The sequence below is a fragment of the Pleurodeles waltl genome, chromosome 7 (genome assembly GCF_031143425.1).
Source record: "Pleurodeles waltl isolate 20211129_DDA chromosome 7, aPleWal1.hap1.20221129, whole genome shotgun sequence".
NCBI classification, from domain to species: Eukaryota; Metazoa; Chordata; class Amphibia; order Caudata; family Salamandridae; genus Pleurodeles; species Pleurodeles waltl.
Genome location: NC_090446.1, coordinates 113,453,677 through 113,473,743, shown reverse-complemented (window position 1 = coordinate 113,473,743; position 20,067 = coordinate 113,453,677). Strand labels below are relative to the sequence as shown.

The following is a 20,067-nucleotide window of genomic DNA, read 5'->3' as shown; positions in this document are numbered from 1 at the left end:
TACGAGTCGCAATGCATATTTTGCGAGTCGTTAACTGGATACCAACTCTCAAAATAGGGATGGTACGTTGTACAAGGCCATTTTGCAGTCGCAAAGGGCAATTTTCACTCTTTGCAACCGCAAAATTGTGTCATCCATCAGGCCCTTTATGCTTTGCCATCTTTTTGCCAGAGCTCTGTAAAGAAAACTGTGGTTGGGGGCAATGGGCACTTAACTGAGTTTTAACTGAGACTGAACCTTCCTCCAGTACAGTTTGCATTTCTCTGGGGTCAAAACTTTTATGGATTAACAATTTAAGGCTGTTTGTGTTTTTTACAGGCTATCACTACAACGACCTTGTGTCACCTCACTACTTGAACATGATTGCCAACCTGTCTGGATGCTCTGCTCATCGCCGTTTCCCAAACTGCTCTGACATCTGCTTCCATACACGCTATCGAACACCCGATGGCTCGTGCAATAACCTACGTCATCCAATGTGGGGTGCCTCACTCACAGCTTTCCAGCGCCTGCTTCGCCCAGCGTACCAAAATGGCTTCAACCTTCCCCGTGGCTTTGCATTAACTGAGGAATCTGGAGAGCTGCCCTTGCCGCTGCCACGCCTCATCTCCACAACCATGGTAGGCACTGAGACCATCACACCAGATGACCACTACACCCACATGCTCATGCAGTGGGGGCAGTTCTTAGATCATGACATGGATCAGACAGTGGCTGCCATCAGCATGTCCCGCTTCTCAGATGGGGCACCTTGCTCCAGTGTCTGCACCAATGACCCTCCATGCTTCTCCATCACCATTCCAGAAAACGACCCTCGAGTGCGCAACGGTCGCTGCATGTTCTTTGTGCGCTCCAGCCCTGTCTGTGGCAGCGGTGCCACTTCTCTATTGATGAACTCAGTCTATGCCCGGGAGCAGATCAACCACCTCACGTCATATATAGACGCCTCCAATGTCTATGGCAGCACAGAGCAGGAGTCTCTGGAGCTGAGAGACATGGCCCAGCCTGACAGCGGGATGCTAAAGCAGGGGCAACTGGTGCCTGGCACAGGGAAGCACCTTTTGCCCTTTGCAGTGGGGCCTCCAACAGAGTGTATGAGGAGTGAAAATGAGACCTCCGTCCCATGCTTTTTAGCTGGGGATCACAGGGCCAATGAGCAGCTGGGCCTTACCTCAATGCACATCTTGTGGTTCCGGGAACACAACAGGGTTGCCAAAGAGCTGCGCAGCCTTAATCCTCATTGGGATGGTGAAACCATCTATCACGAGACTCGCAAAATCATTGGTGCCCAGATGCAACACATCACCTATACACACTGGCTACCCAAGATTCTGGGGGAAGCCGGAATGAAGATGCTGGGGGATTACAAAGGTTATGACCCAAGTGTGAATGCTGGGATCCTGAATGCATTTGCCACAGCAGCCTTTCGTTTTGGGCACACTTTGATCAACCCAATCCTTCAACGCTTGAATTCTACCTTTCAGCCAATCCGTGAAGGACACCTCCCATTGCACAAGGCCTTCTTCTCACCGTTCCGAATCATTCAGGAGGGTGGGATCGACCCCATTCTGCGTGGCCTTTTTGGAGTGCCAGGGAAAATGAGAGTCCCCATGGAACTCCTGAATATGGAGCTGACAGAGAAGCTCTTCTCCATGGTGCATTCTGTTTCTCTGGATCTGGCTGCCATCAACATCCAGCGTGGCCGTGACCACGGCATCCCCCCATACGATGACTACAGGGTTTTCTGCAACCTCACTTCAGCACAAGACTTCGAGGACCTCCGCAATGAGATCCAAAACCTAGAGATAAGGGAGAAGCTACGAAGGTAGGTCACCAGAAGGTGTAAAGCACCAGAACAGTAAAATATCTATTTTTCTTAACCGACAGGATCTCTTCAGAGGTGGTTGCCACCTTCCTCCATGTCAACAGAATGCTATGTTTCCAGTTGCTGCCTTTTTGGTTACAAATCTTCCTTTGAGCTGCATTAATCTAACTAATGGAAGGGAAGCAAACAAAGACTACAGCTCCCACAACACAGCTGGTTCTCGCATGAATCCCAAGATGGGAAACATGGTGTTCTGCTGACACTGACTAAAGCTGTATTTACACTTGAAGCATCGTCTGATGTTTTTAAGTACAAGTCTTAGAAATGCAAGTCATCATCATCATCATCATCATATGAAATCAATCGTTATTCAGCCGGAATCAGCCATAAAATGAAAAGTCATTGGAGAGTAGTGAGATTTTGTTAGAAAAGCAGATTGAGCCGATAATATTTTACCCTGGTGGTGATATTTTAAAACTTGGGTTATCTTTTGACTTTCTTCTTGAAAATAAGAAGTGCAAAAGGTATATTTATTTTCATATTTTCAATAGTTTCATATTTTCCTCAGGATCATTAGAGGAGGTCAGAAGTAAAACAATGTAGCCTATGTGTGAAAGTCATGTAATTTGCTTAATTAAGTGTAATTTCAGATAAATGGTGTGGATCATAAATCATAATTACATGAACTGCAAAAGCAGCATATCGGAGACAATCGGGTCTTATTGAGGTACGTCCCTTAGATAAAGATCTTGAAGCAATGGCTCTTAAAGGATGGTTTATAGCTGTAAGATTCAGAAAAATATGTTCTGGAGAAGAATATCTTATTAAGATCAGCGGAAAAAGATTCTTATGCCCTGGAGAAAGAGGGCATATACTGTAAAACTCAGAAAAGGATACCTTCTATCTGTAAGATGCAATGGAAAATATCTTACAGCAGTCTGATCTGAGAAGGAAGCATTGTTGCTGGGAGCCAAAGAAAAATATATCTTGAAGTATAAGATCAAGAGAATGGTGCCTTATAGATGTAGGTCCAGAAGTAAGATAGCTTACAGCTGTAAATCGTAGACAAGGATATCCTAAAACTGTAAAACTCAATAAAACATGTTTTATCCTATTTTATTAGGGAATTATAGAGTACTGTATTAGCTAGAGGTCTCTTGGTTCATAGCAGGCAGACCTAATAAAGAAACCAGATTGCTGGACAGTCAACAGAATGTCTTAATGCTATACATCCTTGAGCAGGGTACTGTATATATATTAACCCAGAAAAAATAAGTCTTATAGCTGGGGCCCTGGAGATGGAAGTCTTACAATTGAAAAGCCTCTCTAAGTGATTCTTAAAGCAGGTTGTCCTTGAGCAGGAATATGAAGGCAGATAACAAGAAGTTTGATTCTTAAAGATTTGTTAGCTAGAAGTCATTCAGCCGCAGTCCTTCGCATATGAAGAACCCAAAAATCTCAGTTAATAAAAACATTATTTTGCACAGAACAGATTCTTCACTGCTCCTGTGCCCTTCTCCATTTCCTTGGACATGCCCCTTTCCTTTAATCGTAGATACTTCTTTGGTAGGTCTCAGTTTTTTCCGTGTGATTTTCTTATTTTGTCTACCACTTATTTTCCCCACTGTTTAATCTGTTCAGTTCCCCCTCTGCCATACCATGACCTATTCGTATTCCTTTTCTCTTCCTCCAGCTGATTTTATACCTAATGCGCACTTTCTTTTGTCTGCTCCATTCTGTTAGTCAGTTGAACTTTTTTGACCTGTTCTGCATTCTTTAATTTTACCCATCTCTTTCTCCTGCAACCCATCTTATCTAAGCTTGACCATAATAATAATTGCTATCTCACTCTTACTCCTCAATATTCATATCCTTTAACAGCTTGTACGGGACACCCAAAAACATCGACTTGTTCCCAGCCCTCATGGTGGAAGACCTCGTCCCAGGGAGCAGAGTTGGGCCTACATTGCTGTGTCTCCTGGCCACTCAGTTTAGAAGACTGCGCGATGGAGACAGGTACAGTGGCAAGCTCTCACAGCACCCATGCAAGGTAAAAGTAGGTTAGTTGGGCCAGTTGGAGGAAGTCAACATCAAGTAGAGCAATCCACCTAAAAACTAGAGTTAATTACCATGTCGACTATCTTTATGGGATATTAAATACAATGTATTTAGACTCATATTTATGGACTTTTTGACACAGGGACACCTTCCTGCGCATAAGGTATCCTGGGAGGCTTTTTCCCCTTTCTATGTATGCTGCAGAATGTAGCACACATAGAAAGAGGAAAAACGAGGAGAAATAAAGATATTTCTACTCATTGCACTTCCCCTTCTGAGGCGTAAGGTTTTGGCGCATCCCCAGGTTTACAGGCTCTTGCAAATCTGGGGATGCATCAAAATCCATGGGTTTTAGGTGGGAACACCCACTGCAATGCCCATGGAATGCCTCCCTTGAGCAGAGTAAGGCAACACTGTGATTTGCGCTGCCTTGCTCTATATCTATGAGCTCTTTCAAAGCCATGCAAAGTGGCTTTGCGTGGCCTTATAGATATGAGTTCAAGGTTTGCGCCGCCGTTGCATAACAAAAAGTGACACAACAGAGGTGCAAGGGGCTCCTAAATATGCCCCTAAGTTGTTTACCCAAGACGTTGTAGCTTGTATATTAAAGGTCTCCATTAGAATGTGTCTTCTATGAAAGGTGACAATTTCCCACAAAAATACCCACCACATACATGAGGGATTCGCTTTCGGGGAACACTGAGCCATGGTAGCAGATATTCCATGCCAACCAAGGACTATCTTCGGAAAGAACATAGCTATTGTTCTCCAAGTGCAGGGAGGAAACAGCAAGGGTGTGAGGGCACGATTCAGGACACATTCAGTCCTAGACTACCATTGGTTTATATGGTGGTCCTGGACAGAAAAGACACCAGTGAAAATGGTGTTCAAGGGGCCCCCCAATTGGGCAGACACTCCAATGCTATTTACACTGGCTTCGGGTCTGCCAAAATGGCAGGTCTGTTGCCAGCTCTGCACGTACCACATTCCCCAGCACACTGCAAGAGGTTGGAATGCAGATAGAGCATCTCCTTTTGTGGCAGACATCATGTTACCCTAATACTCTGATTGAGATCCCATGTATTTAATTTAAATAGATGTATTAGTCTACAGACATACAAACTAATATGAGAAGACATGTTTTTGTCAATAGGACAGGGATGCCTGTTAAACCCCTCAATCTTATCAAGGTGAACACTTCAAGAAAACCATCTGTCTACTGGCACTTTAATTTCCCACCTAGAAGAGTCTACTCCAGGTGGGGCAGGATGTGAGACACGACATAGTCAAGGTTTATGAGAGCTGGGCAGAAAGATCTTGTCAATAGTCTGTTGTGTGTGGTGGGGTCACAGGATTCCATGGGCAAAGAAAAATCACGTAATTTATCATTAACACAAACTGGATACAAGACCTTGGGATTTTGATGATGTGTTCCTTGGTAAAGTGTGGTTCAGAGAGTATGTAATTCACAACTAAAAATCTAGGCTCATGCACATGGTGAAACACCTCTTCCGTCCATCACAGTGATAAACATCCTGGTTAGAGGTCAGGTTTTCTCCTCTGTTTTCTTCTAAATAACCCTCTAATTCTATGCTACCACATCCTTCTCATCAGGTTCTGGTACACCAACCCAGGCGTGTTCACATCAGACCAACTCATCCAGATCCGACAGGTCTCATTGGCTCGCGTGCTCTGTGATAATGGTGATGACATCCGGCATCTCCAGCCAGACGTCTTCAGTGTAGCAGAGTACCCCAAGGGCATGGCCAGCTGTGATGACATCCCGACTATGGACATACGCATGTGGCAGGACTGCTGCGATGGTACGAATGACCAAGCCAATGGCTGGGTCAGGCTGGGGTTTGGGAGTTATATCTTTGATCCCCAGTACACAAGAGGGCTGGATCTACTATACCCTAGGGGCAATGTGTCACAACCATACATCATCACCCACGGTGCCTAGTCATGTACCTGAGTTGTGCCATACAGTTTTGATGGAGGTGTAAAGTTCCTGCATGTGTTGCTATCTTACTATTCCTATTTTTGAGCCTACTAGCAAATAGCATGCCTTTATGTTGTTGAACTTGATACTGTCTGTCCTGCATATAATGTAATTACACATTGAGGCAACTTGTATTTCATATTCACTGGAGCGGTGATGTTCCTGCGTGTTGCACCAACTGGCTATTTCTTTACGTGTGCCAAGTTAATGTTTTTATTTGTGGTGAGAGCAGTATGCCTGCATGCTGGCCCTCTTTGCTCTTGCTATTGTGATAACTTGCTATTTCTGGTTACTAAGATGCTCCTTCATGGAGTCACAACCTGCTATTTCCCTTTCCCCTGCTTGGATTTACCTACATTTTTTGCCATTTCGACTTGCCTTTTTTCTGAGCATAGATGTTCGACAAGTCTGCCAACACAATATTCCTATTTGCTCAGCCTGTCCCCGGACTTTGTGCCAGACTGCTATTTCTTTTGCCTACACACACCCACAATAGTGCCAGCTAGTTGTTCTGTTTACTATGTCTATAATCTAGTCCTGTGTATTGTGGCTATGTGATATTCCCACATATTTTACGTATGTTAGATTCCAGTACATTATGCCCACTTGTTTTGTACTCTTTTTGCCTTTTGCACATACGCATATATTTACCATCTCTGAGCCTACAAAGTAGATTTATGTTTAGCTCTGACTAATATAGGGGAATCTGGGATTGCAAGAATATGTGAAAAAACATACTTGCTGAATTTGTGGGTGCCAACAGTTGGTGATTTGAATGCTTACTATTCCTGGTTGATGTATCTCCATTCTTAATCCATGAGAAGTGTCTTCCCAGGGCTTACAGAAACATGTTAGGTGTAGTCACATTACTTTTCTTAGCATTGCGATTTCCAGCATTAAAAGTTGTACATCAATATTATTTCCCAGAATAATGAGAGGCTATCATCTCTCTAGGGATTCAAATCATTAGAATTCAAGTAGCTCCCAGCCACATGTGGCACAGGCAGGAAAACCAGAGCTGTCTCTACCTGTAATGAGTATTCAATCTTCTGTGTGATCTAGGGCTATATGCTTGATTAGGAGAAGGTACATTTAACAAGGCCATGCATCTGCTTCCCAGACAGCCCACAAGTAAACAATCATGGCTGCTATTTTAAGACCCTTCCTAGCCCACAGATGGAAGCCACTACTTTGTATTGTTTTTTTATCAGCTCTTTCGTAACTGAAATCAGATGATGGAGGTATTGATCACAGTAGGTATAGATCAGTACCCGGGTATGTGGTGATTATCACAGTAAATGTGATTTATCATGGTTTCCTCCATCTATTTTGGTGTAAAACTCACAAAACTTTTCTGCAAGGTCATAGAAATTTGATGGAGATTGTGGGAATACAGGGATGTCTGCTGAACACTCATATCTGGCTTCTGCTCCTCTACTTCCCCTGCAGACTGTAAGAGTCGGGGGCAGTTCCGTGCCCTGTCCCAGCAGTTTCGGAGCCGGAGATCTCCCATTTACAGCTTTCCAGAAGAAAGCCCATTTGTAGAAGAGAAGAAGGACACCAGGTAAGGGGCAACAGCTATTTCTGAATCATATGGGGCCATTGAAAGACGACAATGTTGCGAGTGGGGGTGACACTTATAAGGAAGGACACTGGCAGCATGGGAAGTAATGCATGTCTTTTAAAGGGTTGTATGATGGAACCACAAAGACATTTGCCACGCCTGCCTTAACAACGCGGTCTGAACTATGAATTCATCTTTACAATGCATTCCTTTACTACGCAAGTAGTTGCAACGACTTGCCTTAGGGAAAGCTTTGGACTTTGGAATAGTATAATTTACTATTCCAACTCCAGTCTGCGCAACAGTAGGGAAAGTGTTGGACTTAACGTCCAACATCAGTTCAACAACGCTTTCATTAAGGCAAGTCTTTGTTATGACTTAAGTGGTAAAGGAATGTGTTGCAAAGACGCATTTGTGGTTCAGACTACGTTGTTTAAGCACAGCGATGTAAAGGCTGTTTCCCCTTTCAAAGCAGCAAAATATTTAATAACAGGAGAGTTCTGGAAAAGAACCTTGGGTTGTTCGATGTGAATTTGTAATTGCATCATGCGCGTTGGTAGTGGTATTTATATAGTGAAAACCCAGCCACAGGACTACGCTGCATTGAAAACAGCCTCGGAGAGTAAGTCAAGCTGATTGGTGCTACGCTCTGATGTGCTGGAGGTAATGGTGATCCCAACCTGTATAGTGATGTTATTCCAAGACCTGAATGCATTAACTAGAGAAGGCTTGACTTCCAGCCTTCTCCTTTTTGCATTTCTTGATTTAATCTATGACGACATTATTACCGTTTGTGTATCATTGGGGTCCTCAGATGGTTGTTTTTTCTGCTCGGTTTTGTAGAATGGGGTCTCTTACAGCCTCGTAGGTAATCAGTCGGGTTTACAAGGTGATGCAGTCCTTAAAGGGCAGGTAGTGCAGCGCAGGTCGTAGTTGTTAAGATCTTCAACGAAAGAGGCTGAAACATGGAGGACACTTTATTTGAGCCTAAGTGAAACCAGCCTCTATGGTAAGCAGTGCATTGCTACCATCTAGACTGAGAGAACAGACAATAACAAAAGGTAGAGTTTTAAACTTCATGGAGTTAAAAAGTTGATGCTGGCCCTACCTTCAACAGCTGAACTGCAAATACAGCTGTTGAGGGTCAGGCCAGTGTAGTGGAAGTCTAAATTTTGTACATTCCATCTAATCCCTCCCTTGTCAGAGATCCATCTCTAGACCTAGGCTCTTGGAAGGATGAATTCTTTTTTTTACACCATGTTCAGTTTGAGGTAGTCTTCATTCACCTTTTTGTTAGCCATTGGGATCTGGAGGGACCCCCCCTCTCAATATGTTGGTGTCGGTAGGAGGGATATCACGAATGGTAACAAGATCTTGGTCAGGGCATATTGGGTCATGGCATCTAGTGTTGTCACTCTGCTCTGCAAATGCATGTTTAAATGTGAGAGTTACCGCACGCAGGTGCATGACCCAGGTCACTGTAAACATCACTAGACCTGTGAAATCAGAACTCTCAGCAGGAGTGATTTCAATAATTCGTATATCAGGCACATTGAGGATGCATAACAGTTCACGTAAGTATTATCGTTATGCCATTAAACTATTATCCTCGTATGAGGAATCTCATTTACATAGTTATTTAGCTTAAAATGCTGGTGTTTAGTGACAGAAAGTAATGGTTAGAAATTAAATTGGTCTGTAGAGCCCCTGAGTTGGACCACAGGTTACAAAATACTGACTTAAGAAATTCTTTTCACCTGGAAGCCCCGTCTCTTCAGCAGCTCACGTGCAAGTCTTAACTGAGTTCGCAAAACCAAACTGGACGCACTACCTTACATCATATGTATGAATCACAAAACTCAACTTTTGCTGTGAGTACCTCCCACTCGCATTGCACTGAAACAAACAAAACACACCCATCACAACCGGATATAAACCACTCATTGACACCACCATTTATACAGACAGACATAACCCCCACTTGAAAAAACCCCAATTATCAGCATCCAAGTACACTCAAGAGATTAATGGCAACACCAGGCAAATAAACAATTCTAAAAAGTCAGGCGGAAAGTCTCAAATATCACATGACCAGAAAAATCACAAAAAAGCCAGCAAGGCTCAGAAAACAACTCAGCAACAGCAGACTACAAGCCAAAAACATATATTGCAGATCAACAGCTAGTCAAAGCAGTTTTCAAGGCTGTTAAGCGCAGAATCAATCCTCTCTAATCCCCTCTCAAGGACAATACCCACCAACATTAATCATTATTTCAACGACAGAAAAACACCAGTCTGCATAACTATGACATTGAAAACACCCATACTGACAAACCTCAGACACACCCCCGCCCTAGCTAACCCCTAGCCGGCAATATCAACTTCCTAAAAACTACTACAAATGGCCACATACCCTCCGCCAGTATCAAAGCCACCAGTTCAAATGGTATCACAGCTATTTTACAAATACACCTTTGAAGAAATATTCTGCAAATAATATACCCGCCCAGCTCAGTTTCTCACTGATTTATGTAGAGCTTTCATTACATGTTGAGTTGCATTCATAGTTCTCTAACATGTAAACGATATACGGGATGGTTGCAATGAAATCAATCACTCAATGCATTCTGTGCTTCTGTTAGCATTTTGTCAAAAATATGTTTACCGTAAGACTTCATAAAATTAAATTAATTCTGAGAAAAAAGAAACAGAATAAATGCAAATTTATCCAGTCCTCAATCACAATGGACAATTTAATTATCTAGCAAGGATCAAATCCATATTCATAATCTGTAAACATTCTACAACTTTAAATATATTAAAAGCCTTACAATGGTGTTAACGCTTTATGCTGCATACGTTTGTGACTAAAACAATAAGCTATACAAATTCAAAAATGATTTAGACAGGAAATTCTAAATTGTTATAGGTAATAGATACAGATTCTGAGGATTACCGGGTCCACCTGATGTATATTTAAGTATAAAAAAATGAGCTGGCAACATCCGAGCACTTCTCCATTACTTAACCTGCTACTTCCCATTAATAATAAGTGTGATTTATTTAGAGGTCATGTGACAGGTAGAGGACATCTGGTCTTCTATGAAAATTGCATTTCATGTTAAAAAACAAAACATATTCTAATTTGTCATTTAACCCTTTTAACATCATTCATTCCATATATTTAATTCAATACATTTCTCTTTGTGATGGTGTATGTGATCTATCCCTTCTTTGTTTTTATTTAGGTGATATGTTCAAGACCTGATAATGTAATTGGCTGTTATTATGCTTCACCAAGAGTCTTGCCTCCTAGCTGTTCTAGTGGTGTGACTGGCCTTTGCCAATATTGATCATCAAACTGCACTTGAAACCTTCTTCACATCCATCACAGGCTCTGACCTGAACCCCATCTTTTCATGTGGTAAAACAGCAATCCTTAAAGTTCCCGGTTCCTCTGGTCTTTTGTGGTATCCCGCATGGCTCTATACGGTCCATCATATTGTTCAACCAATAGATTGAACTCCTCGGGCTGTATCAACTGACTATCCCCTTCTTCTATATGCTAAAAAATCACAACACTACCTCAAAGTGTTGTTTATCAGTGACATGAAGTGCTTCCAAGGCCACATGACAACATCCAAACAACAATGTCTTCCGCACCTGAATCTTAATCTTGAGCAAGGCAGAGTCCACAATCCTAGGTGTCGAACATGAACCCTTACAGTGCTTTTTCCTGCATCTCCCCTTGTACCAAACCATGACTTCCACAAATAGCACTGCCTGTTCTACTGGAAAGAGGCTAGTTGGTCTTTGATAATGTTTCATTAAGAGAGTATGGTAAAGTGAATATCACCTGCATTGTTAAATGTCTATAGAAATAAGTCCTTGGTGAACCATAGTTTTTGTATTGTTGTTTTGCTCCAGGTTCCCACTGGCATAAAGGGTTGGTCATGTTGTGTGTAATTCATGTCCTACAAGGATAACATACAAAAACTTAAGCCACACATAATTCTGTCACAGGTTACTGACCAGAATCAAACTTTTCTTTTCTCTTTAAAACTTCCTTCCCACTGTTGAGCTCCTTTTAGGCCGGTTATTCCGAAATAGACATTGAAATATACACTGTCAGAGAAACACCACACTGGCCTCACTCAAAGCTATCATGTTTTGTAACTAACTGGGTACCAATGAAAATTTACTACATCAGCAACTTACTAAAATGCTCCATTTGCTCTGCCTGTCAGCCTAGATCAAATTCAGATCCAACTGCATGATTCATGAAGGCATGCACTCAAACTCACATACCCAGATGCCTGTATGCTTGTAGCTCATCCACTCTATACCAGAAATCACAGAGGCACAAAAGAAACAAGCTCTGGCTCAGGCAATAGATCGCATCTTCACAATGTGAGTGCCAAGTTATTGCCTTTGCCAATGCTTGTTTGTAAAGCAACGTTAAAAAATGTTTATATATATATATGTGACATAAATAAACATCTCACAATAATGAAGGAAAAGCAAACAAATCTTAAGGTAACTCATAACTACATTCATATCAGTATTTTAAGTCTTTGCAAAGAAAGATGTTGCACTCGGGAAACAGTGAACAGGAATTAAAAATAATAAAGAGGTGTCAGAATGTGAAGCTCCTACCAATATCTGACTTACTTTCAGCAGGACTCAGACTGAAACAAATGCTGAGTCATTTGGTTCTTGTAGTAGCCCAGGGAGTGGATCTAGTGGCTTCCAGGAGAAGCCCAGCAGTGAGCTCCTCCCACACCACCATAAAAGTCTTCACGTATGATGGCCAGTGCTTCCACGCAATATGAGGTGTCTAACTATATTACTCCATCTTTGGCAGTGCTCACAGCTCCATGCTACTCGGTAGAGGTGCGAGTGTTGGGTTGAGCCTTTCGGTGGCAGGGCTCTGCGATGCCGGCATGTGGTATTGATGGTGCAGGGAACCCATGCTCAGGTAATCTTCATGCGCTCACTACAACTTCCTGGTAGGGGCCACAGTATGGCTGTTTCCCCACTCTGGGCTGGGACCAGCTCGTGTATGTTGCAATGCTCCAGGGCTGTCGGACACGGAGCGCCACCTCTCTTGTTCTGGTGTCTGACGGAATCTGATGTAACTTGGATCTCTGAGCTTCTGTTGTGACCCACTCAGTAAAGTTTCTACTGCTGGCGGTGGGGTTGCAGGCAGTAAAAGAGGCAGCAGGGATTATCACCAGGGCCTGTGTTAAAGCAAGAGATAAAACAATAGGAATCCTTAAAATCTGCTCTTTTGTCAACTATACAAATATAGTCATACAGTATTTTATAGGGAAGCTATGAGGGGTTGGAAACAACACTGAAAGCGCAAGCATTTGAGGGGGAAAGCAGCACATGAGGGAGGGAGCTAGAACACACATGCATTCTCAGTGCTAAATGATGAAGAAAAAAATATGTCCTCGAATTTGAGCAATGGAAGGATATAAATTCATCCAATCTAAAGCATGGTCAAGAAGCTTTGCTCTCGAGGGCTAGGACAAACAGAAGAGCAGGAACGAAAGCCATCTTAGAAGAAAGCCAATGAGAGTGACAAGAAAGTCAACCAATGGGAAGCAAATGCTGACTCAAAGCCCACTGTATTTGCTATAGGTCATAAGAAGTCTTTTGATAACCTATAGATAAAAGTTGTCTGCCGGCAACCTATAAAGAGTACACGCCTCGAAACAATTGAAGAAGAGCCTACAACCCTTTCTCTTTCTAGACGGTCAATTTGATGCCATGAGCCTATAATATTTCAAGCGTCTTTATTCCTTTGGGGTAGGTGCTATGCAGTTTCATTTTAGTACCTGTGCCCTATGAATGCATCAGTAAAATAAACTAATAAAAATGAAGTTCTAGAGACAGTAACCATTTACATACCTGTAATAATTCCTCAGCAGTCTGATGTGTGTTAGCGATCTGTATCCTTTCTGTTCTCTTGGCCTAAAATGGTTCAACCCCAAAATGTTTTAAGACATTTAGAAGAAAAAAAAACCACAGATGGGTTTTTAAAGTTTGTATAAAATGCCCTGCTGTCAAGGACAGACACCCAAAAAAATCTTCTTGGATTTTGCTCCCTCTTCAAATTATTTTGCAGTGCTGTCACATTGAGTTGAACTAATTGTTTCAAACTTTATCTCTTTGGAAGATTAAATTCTTCAAATTAATTTGACGCACAGTTATGGCTCAAGTAGAAGTAGGCCTACAAGCACCTACATATGATACCTTGCAACAATAGTGTTGTAGGTAATTGTTATTTCCTGTTGAGCTGTGGATCCATTGAAGATGTATATGCTTTATACTGAGTAGCACCAAGTGGAATGCCAAGGAGGTGCAATACAAGTGACGGTGCTTTATTTGAACAGGTTTTTGAATGGATCTTTGTAGAGGCATTTCGGTGATGCATAGATACAGATGGGTACACAAACAGTTAGTCCCAGTTACTTTTATTTTACTTATAAAGCATGCCTTACCAGCAGCAGGGTGGACTTCTGGTTCAGCATTACTGCGTTACCTTAGTCCCAATCCCAGCATTCCTCAGCCAGGGAACGCTGCACACATCAACCCATTTCCCTCCAGAGCAGGGAGACCCTCAGGCTACCACTAACCACAGACACGTGGCCAGTATAGGATGAAACAAGCATACACACCCTTTCAATTCTTTCCCAGGAAGAGAACACTGGGAGTAACGACACTCCATCTAAGTGCTCCAAAGCGCTACGAGGCGGAGCAGCAGCAAGCAACAAACCAGAAAAATAATACCCATCACAAGAAAACACACTTCAGCTGCAAATCTGAATTTATATGACTGATTCACAAAACAGGCAACCTTACAAAACATGCTTTCTGCTCACAATGTTGTGCGCCAATGATATTGAACCAAATCTGACCTCCTGCAAACATAGGTGCTTAGTATGAAGTAAATCCTGATTCTGGGGGTAATAGTTGTTATCAGACAGATCAAGTTTATAATTGAGCGCACACACAACTGAGATTTCTTTCCCAAATATACTTTGCCTAGTGAAAGCAGATGGCAAGGATCGATGGATAAGTATCCAGAATGGTAGGAAAACCTGTGAAAATCAATCTGCAAGCACACTTTGTAATGACTGTACCCTTTGGTACAGCTAATACTGGATGTGATATTACCACACTGATTTCCCCATAGAAAAGCCGGCTTCAAAATCACCACCAAATATTCTATTTGGTCTTCCAGTGAGAGACCGGATTCAGCTTTCTAGGACATCTGAATTTCAACAGTCTCAGACCCTTGAGTCATTAATGCGATAAGCAAGGCTACAGACTAGAGTTCTTCAGACCCTCTCTAGCTTTCAGTTCCAAACCAACAAGGCAGTCTCAGCACAGCAACAAGAGACTAGCTTATATGAGCAAACTCCAGGATCTGGTGAAAAATGCAGCAACCGCTCCAGTTCCTCTTCCAGAGAGAGGCCTGGAGGTTTCCTCTCAAGTGTTTTTTGTTGAAAATAATAGACGGCGCTTCAGAAAAATCATCAACATTCAGCAGGGTAATCGCTTGGTTTCAACAATTAATATCCAGATGTAGAAATTACAGTGCATCATTTCTCTAAATAATCTAGGTGAATTCATGACTTCATGGACTTGAAGATGCATACTTGCATATTCCCATCCACCCCAGCATTTAGCGAAAATATCCAATTCACAGTAGGCTATGTTCATTTTCAATTCCAAGTCTTTCCTTATGGTCCTATGTCAGAACTACATACCTACACCAAAATATTGGTCCCTCCGATGGGAATTTTACACATTGAACAGCAATGTCTCAACACCTAGACAAATGGATAATTCATGTAAATTCAATAAGTCTTGCTCAGAAAGTAAGAGCCAGAGTTTGTCTTCTTCATCTGCATTATTTTCTTGTCAGTTTAAATATCATCTCATATCTTCCCAGAACTTACAAGTAATAGGAGCAAGATTCAAAACGGATCTGGTGAAGACATTTTTACCAGACTCCGAATGGCCCAACTGCAATTTCATCTTCTGATTCTTCTAGAGCCAGAATACATCCTGCTTGAATGTTGATGGGAATACAGGAACAAATGCCTTGCTTCCTTTGTTCTGCACAAAATCCTAGTAGAATGAAGCTTGGGGAATAGAGGCTCTTCAGTGGCCATTGCATCTGGCTCTTCTGATATTTTTTCCTCCTTTTTCCATGATTCCAAGACGCTTAGCCAGAATTTAGACAGACAACAAGGTGATCATTCTTGTAGTTCAAGTGTGGATGAGATCGTGTTGATTCCCTCGCACAGCAGTTAGCAATTCCCAAGAAACATATTCTTCTACGATTTCCTCGGCTTCTTAGATTTTCAGTCCTTAAAAAAGAAGCTGTTCAGACACTACAGTTATCAGTATGGAAGTTTTAGAGTTGCAACTTCAAAGATTAGGCCTTTCTGGAAACCGGACTGTAGTGGTTCAAACCTCCTGGTGTCCAGCAACTTTAAAGAGTTCCAGCCTTCATTAGCTGGAACCCCCAAGCTCTATTGTAGTGCTAAGAATCTCAAACCTTGTGACTTTGGTTAATGGACTGTCCTTTGTTCCTTTAGAGAACATCTGGGAGAAATAGAGGAAATAGATTCTTTGGCTTTAAGATTATATAAGCACTGAGAAACAAGGGACTCCAAGAGTCTTCAGGGACCTTGGGTAGTCATAGTATATCAGAACAGTGGTCCCTAGATGCACAATATCAGCAATCTTAAACACGGAATGGTTGTTTATTGGTAAGGAGAAAAATTATGAAAAAGGAAAAATCAAACCTATTAACAATGGCACAGTGGGTAACGCGACAAAGCATGCTCTGCGCTCTTTTAAGTGATACACACGTGATCATAGTGGTTAAAGTGCATATCCAAAACAAGAATAGCACGGCTGTTAAGGATTAAAAAACAGTGTAAATGGGCTCCGTAACAACAGCTGAGATGTCAATCCCTTAACTGGATATCGAGATCATCATCAGGACTCAAAGACTTTTTTTTAAGAGCCTGAAAATTAGATGACAAAAACTTTAAGGCACTCGGGGTAGAAATACTGTAGATTCCTGTGACAAATCCAGAACAGGAGGAGGCAGTTTCATGAGGTGCTACAAATGAAGATCTGCGTTAAGCCGGCGCTAAAAGGACGAGAAGTGCCCCGGGGACCACAGTGTGTTCCCAATGGATGGTCCAAGCAATCGGGGGCGCCGGGTGCTTGCGAGGCTAGAATAGGACGCGCCGCATTTGGAAGATTGCTCTGACGGGAAGAGTGATGTGGCCCAGGACTCATTGCTCGTACCAGCTCTCTTGTTTACCGCTGATCGTGCAGCACCTTGCTACATATCATGCTACCCTCCAGGGCACTCTTCTAAGCAGGGTGATCCCTATTCTATTCCATTCACTTGAAGAAACAAAAGTTATCACCATCATTTATATTGTGGATCAGGCATAGACATAGCACTTACTCTTGGATCCATCAGTGGGGGGTGTCTGCCACTGCTAGGCTCTATTTATATTGGACCCTGGTGTTCTGCTGGGTGAGATATAAATGCGAGCTCTGCAATACAGTGAAAAGTGTCAGCCTCCAAAGCACTGAAGGAGGCCAGTACACACAGCTAAGCTTGTTCTGTAGTATCTGAGATGTGATACATGCACTATATTTTCACATAAGTGCAGTTCTGCTTTTGGCCGATTAGAACATTTAATTTTGGTGCACTTGTTCAGCTCTATATGTTCAGTACAAGCTATTAGTTAGGTGCTCATGAATGTCACTGGGCACATTGATAGATTGTGTGTGCATCTGAAGGTAATCTCGGTAGGTCTGGTGTATGCTTGTAGTGTTACTTTCTGTACATGTGAGCCTTTTCAACATATCTGTGCATAAGCGGAGCATTTTCTAAAGTGCAATCGGTTGCTTAGCTCAGTGCGGCCCAATCCTCAACTGTGCACAAAGTCTTATGTGCTTGCTGGGTATTTATGGATTCAGCTTTTTGTTTAGGCTGCACATTAGAGGGCCAGTATAGCAGAAGGTTTATGCAGTTCAAGCCTCAGTTTAATGCTGGCATATACAAAGTGTTCAAAACAGTCGCGGCTCGAGGCTCAGTAAAGGGGTGGTGCGGTGTGTGGCGGGGTGGGGTGGTGCAAGGGGGAATGACAAACACAAAAACTACATTTAAAAAAATCCTAACCTTATTTGCCGCTCCTCTGTCCTCATCACAGCAGGAAAGGGCTACCAGCCTGCCCTGCGGGCAATCTTAATGCTGCTTTCATGCTGCTGGCAGCCTGAAAACAGCGTTAGGATTGGCTGCACTTTGGGGCAGACTGGGAGTCTTTGTCTGCTGTCTCCAACTCGGCAAAGAGAGCTCAGTGCACATGTGTGTTTTGCCAGCCTGAGACAACCGGCCAAACACACATGCGCAGTGCTCATCGTACCAATTGCCTTGCCCCTTCAAAAATAAAACAATAATAAACATAGGGGCATATTTATACTCTGTTTGCGTCGGAATTTCATCATTTTTTTTGTCGCAAACTCAACACAAACTTAACTCCATATTTATACATTGGCGCTGGACACGTCCAGCGGCAAAATTATGCAGTTTGCGTCATTTTTTGTACGTGAAAACCTACCTTGCGCTAATGATATGCAAGGTAGGCGTTCCCGTACAAAAAATTACTAAGGCATCTGCGCCTTATTTATATTCCTGCGTCATTTTGACGCACAGGAGGTGGCGGGCCTTAAAAAATGGCACCCAGCCTGATTTGCGCCATTTTTTAAAGCCTGGGTCAGGGCAGGCGTTAACGGACCTGTGGGCTCATTTCCACGGTCTCCGACCATGGAAGCAGTCCACAGGTGCACTTCCTTGCACCCAGGGACACCCCCTGCCACCCCCACCCACCCCTGGAGGACACCCATGAATGGTGGGACCCATCCCAGGTAAGTACAGGTAAGTGGAGGTAAGTATATATTTTATTTTTTTTTAGGTGGCATTGGGGGACCCCCTACATGCCACTGTGCCCAATGTCCATGCCCAGGGGACAGAAGTCCCCTGGGCATGGACATTGGGCAGGGGGGCATGACTCCTGTCTTTCCTAAGACAGGAGTCATTTCAATAGGAGTTGTGCGTCAAAAAATGGCACAAGTCAGGTTAGAGCCAAGGTTTTTTACTCTAACCTGACTTGCACCATTCTTTGACGCACAACCCCCATTCTTCCCTACGCCTGCGCTGCCCGGTTAGAGTAATTTATTTTGACTCTAACCATGCCGCAGCGCCGGCTAACGTCATTCCATAAATAAGGCGCCCGGCTGGCGCAATGGAATGGCGTTTAGCCGGCAGTAAACTTTTTGACGCAAACCTGCGCTGGTTTGCATCAAAAAGTATAAATATGGGCTATAGTTTATTATTATTTTATTTTTAATGTTTTACAGCTGCTGGCGGGGGAGAGGGAAGGGGGCGACTCCCCTCCACCATAAAGGAGGAGCCACCACTGGTGAAAGAAAATTCTGTGTTGTCACACAGGCAACCAATGAAAATGGGGGGGCAGGGAAACCTACCACAAATGTTCCCTTTTGCAGAACAACAGATAAGCACAGTTAGTGTCATCTCTGTCACACACACACACACACACACACACACACACACACCCGCCCCCCCCACCCCCCACCCCCCACCCCCCACTCCCCACCCCCACCCCCCCTTCAGTGCGAATAACCTGAGCATAGAACATGCATCATAGAAGGAGAACTGTACATGTCTGGTGTGTCTCCAAACTATGATGGCCATGGGGTGTCCCCTCTCCATGTCATGGGCACTCCTTTGCAATAGTGCTTCCATTTGGGCCATTCAAAGTAATGTCCTCCAGAGCATAAAATAAAAAGGTCACGCCTGTGGATGCAGAGCACACACCCACCAAAGTCATACACTGTATGCCTGTGTTCTCTGCGCAGACGTGCTTGGTCTGGGCCAGGCCACCAGCTACGCCACCCCTAATGCATGTCCTACGTGGTTGATCTGTGAGCGCTATGACAAGGTGTACGATTGAAGAAAATAAGTAAGTGCCTCATTTTGCCAATTCTGTTACATTTTACTGCAATACACATTTAAAATGGGTGAGTTTGAGGGTTTCATCTAGGTGGATTCAAGTCACCATCCTGCAACTGCGTGTACATGCTGTCTAGCATAGGTTTAGATCTGGAAACGTAGCATACGCTTAGACCATTTTTAGGTCTGGCATGACGGCACAGCTGTCATCAGATCTTATGTGATCAACCTAAAAAAGAGCTTTCAGGAGGACTACAGAGTGAGAGGGTTTTGGCTCAGCCCACATATTGGTGGAGAGTAGTATATGTTTTAATTGGGTAGAAACTCTATGCTTCCACAAATATGTTCCTACACTCCAAACCCTGTAATCATTCATAGTCGTGTTACAGTAGATTTTGACCTTTCATTCAAACACACGTCACTGCAGTGCTATATGTCTCCTATATAATAAGATAATTATTTCATTTCTGGATCTCTGGCAGCAGCACAAATGGTAGTCACATGGAATGAGTTACTGTGACAAGCTACCTCCTACC

The 20,067-nt window shown here is 43.0% G+C and overlaps 1 protein-coding gene across 1 annotated transcript in view; it reads left to right on the top strand.

Annotated features, from left to right (window-relative positions):
• The window catches only part of LOC138303797 (peroxidasin homolog), a 193,013-nt gene that overhangs the window by 149,845 nt on the left and 23,101 nt on the right, over nt 1-20,067 (top strand). Inside the window, exons 15-18 of the mRNA XM_069243211.1 lie at nt 319-1,825; nt 3,707-3,841; nt 5,498-5,706; nt 7,335-7,449. Coding sequence (XP_069099312.1) covers nt 319-1,825; nt 3,707-3,841; nt 5,498-5,706; nt 7,335-7,449 — 1,966 coding nt within the window. The remainder of the gene's footprint in view (nt 1-318; nt 1,826-3,706; nt 3,842-5,497; nt 5,707-7,334; nt 7,450-20,067) is intronic.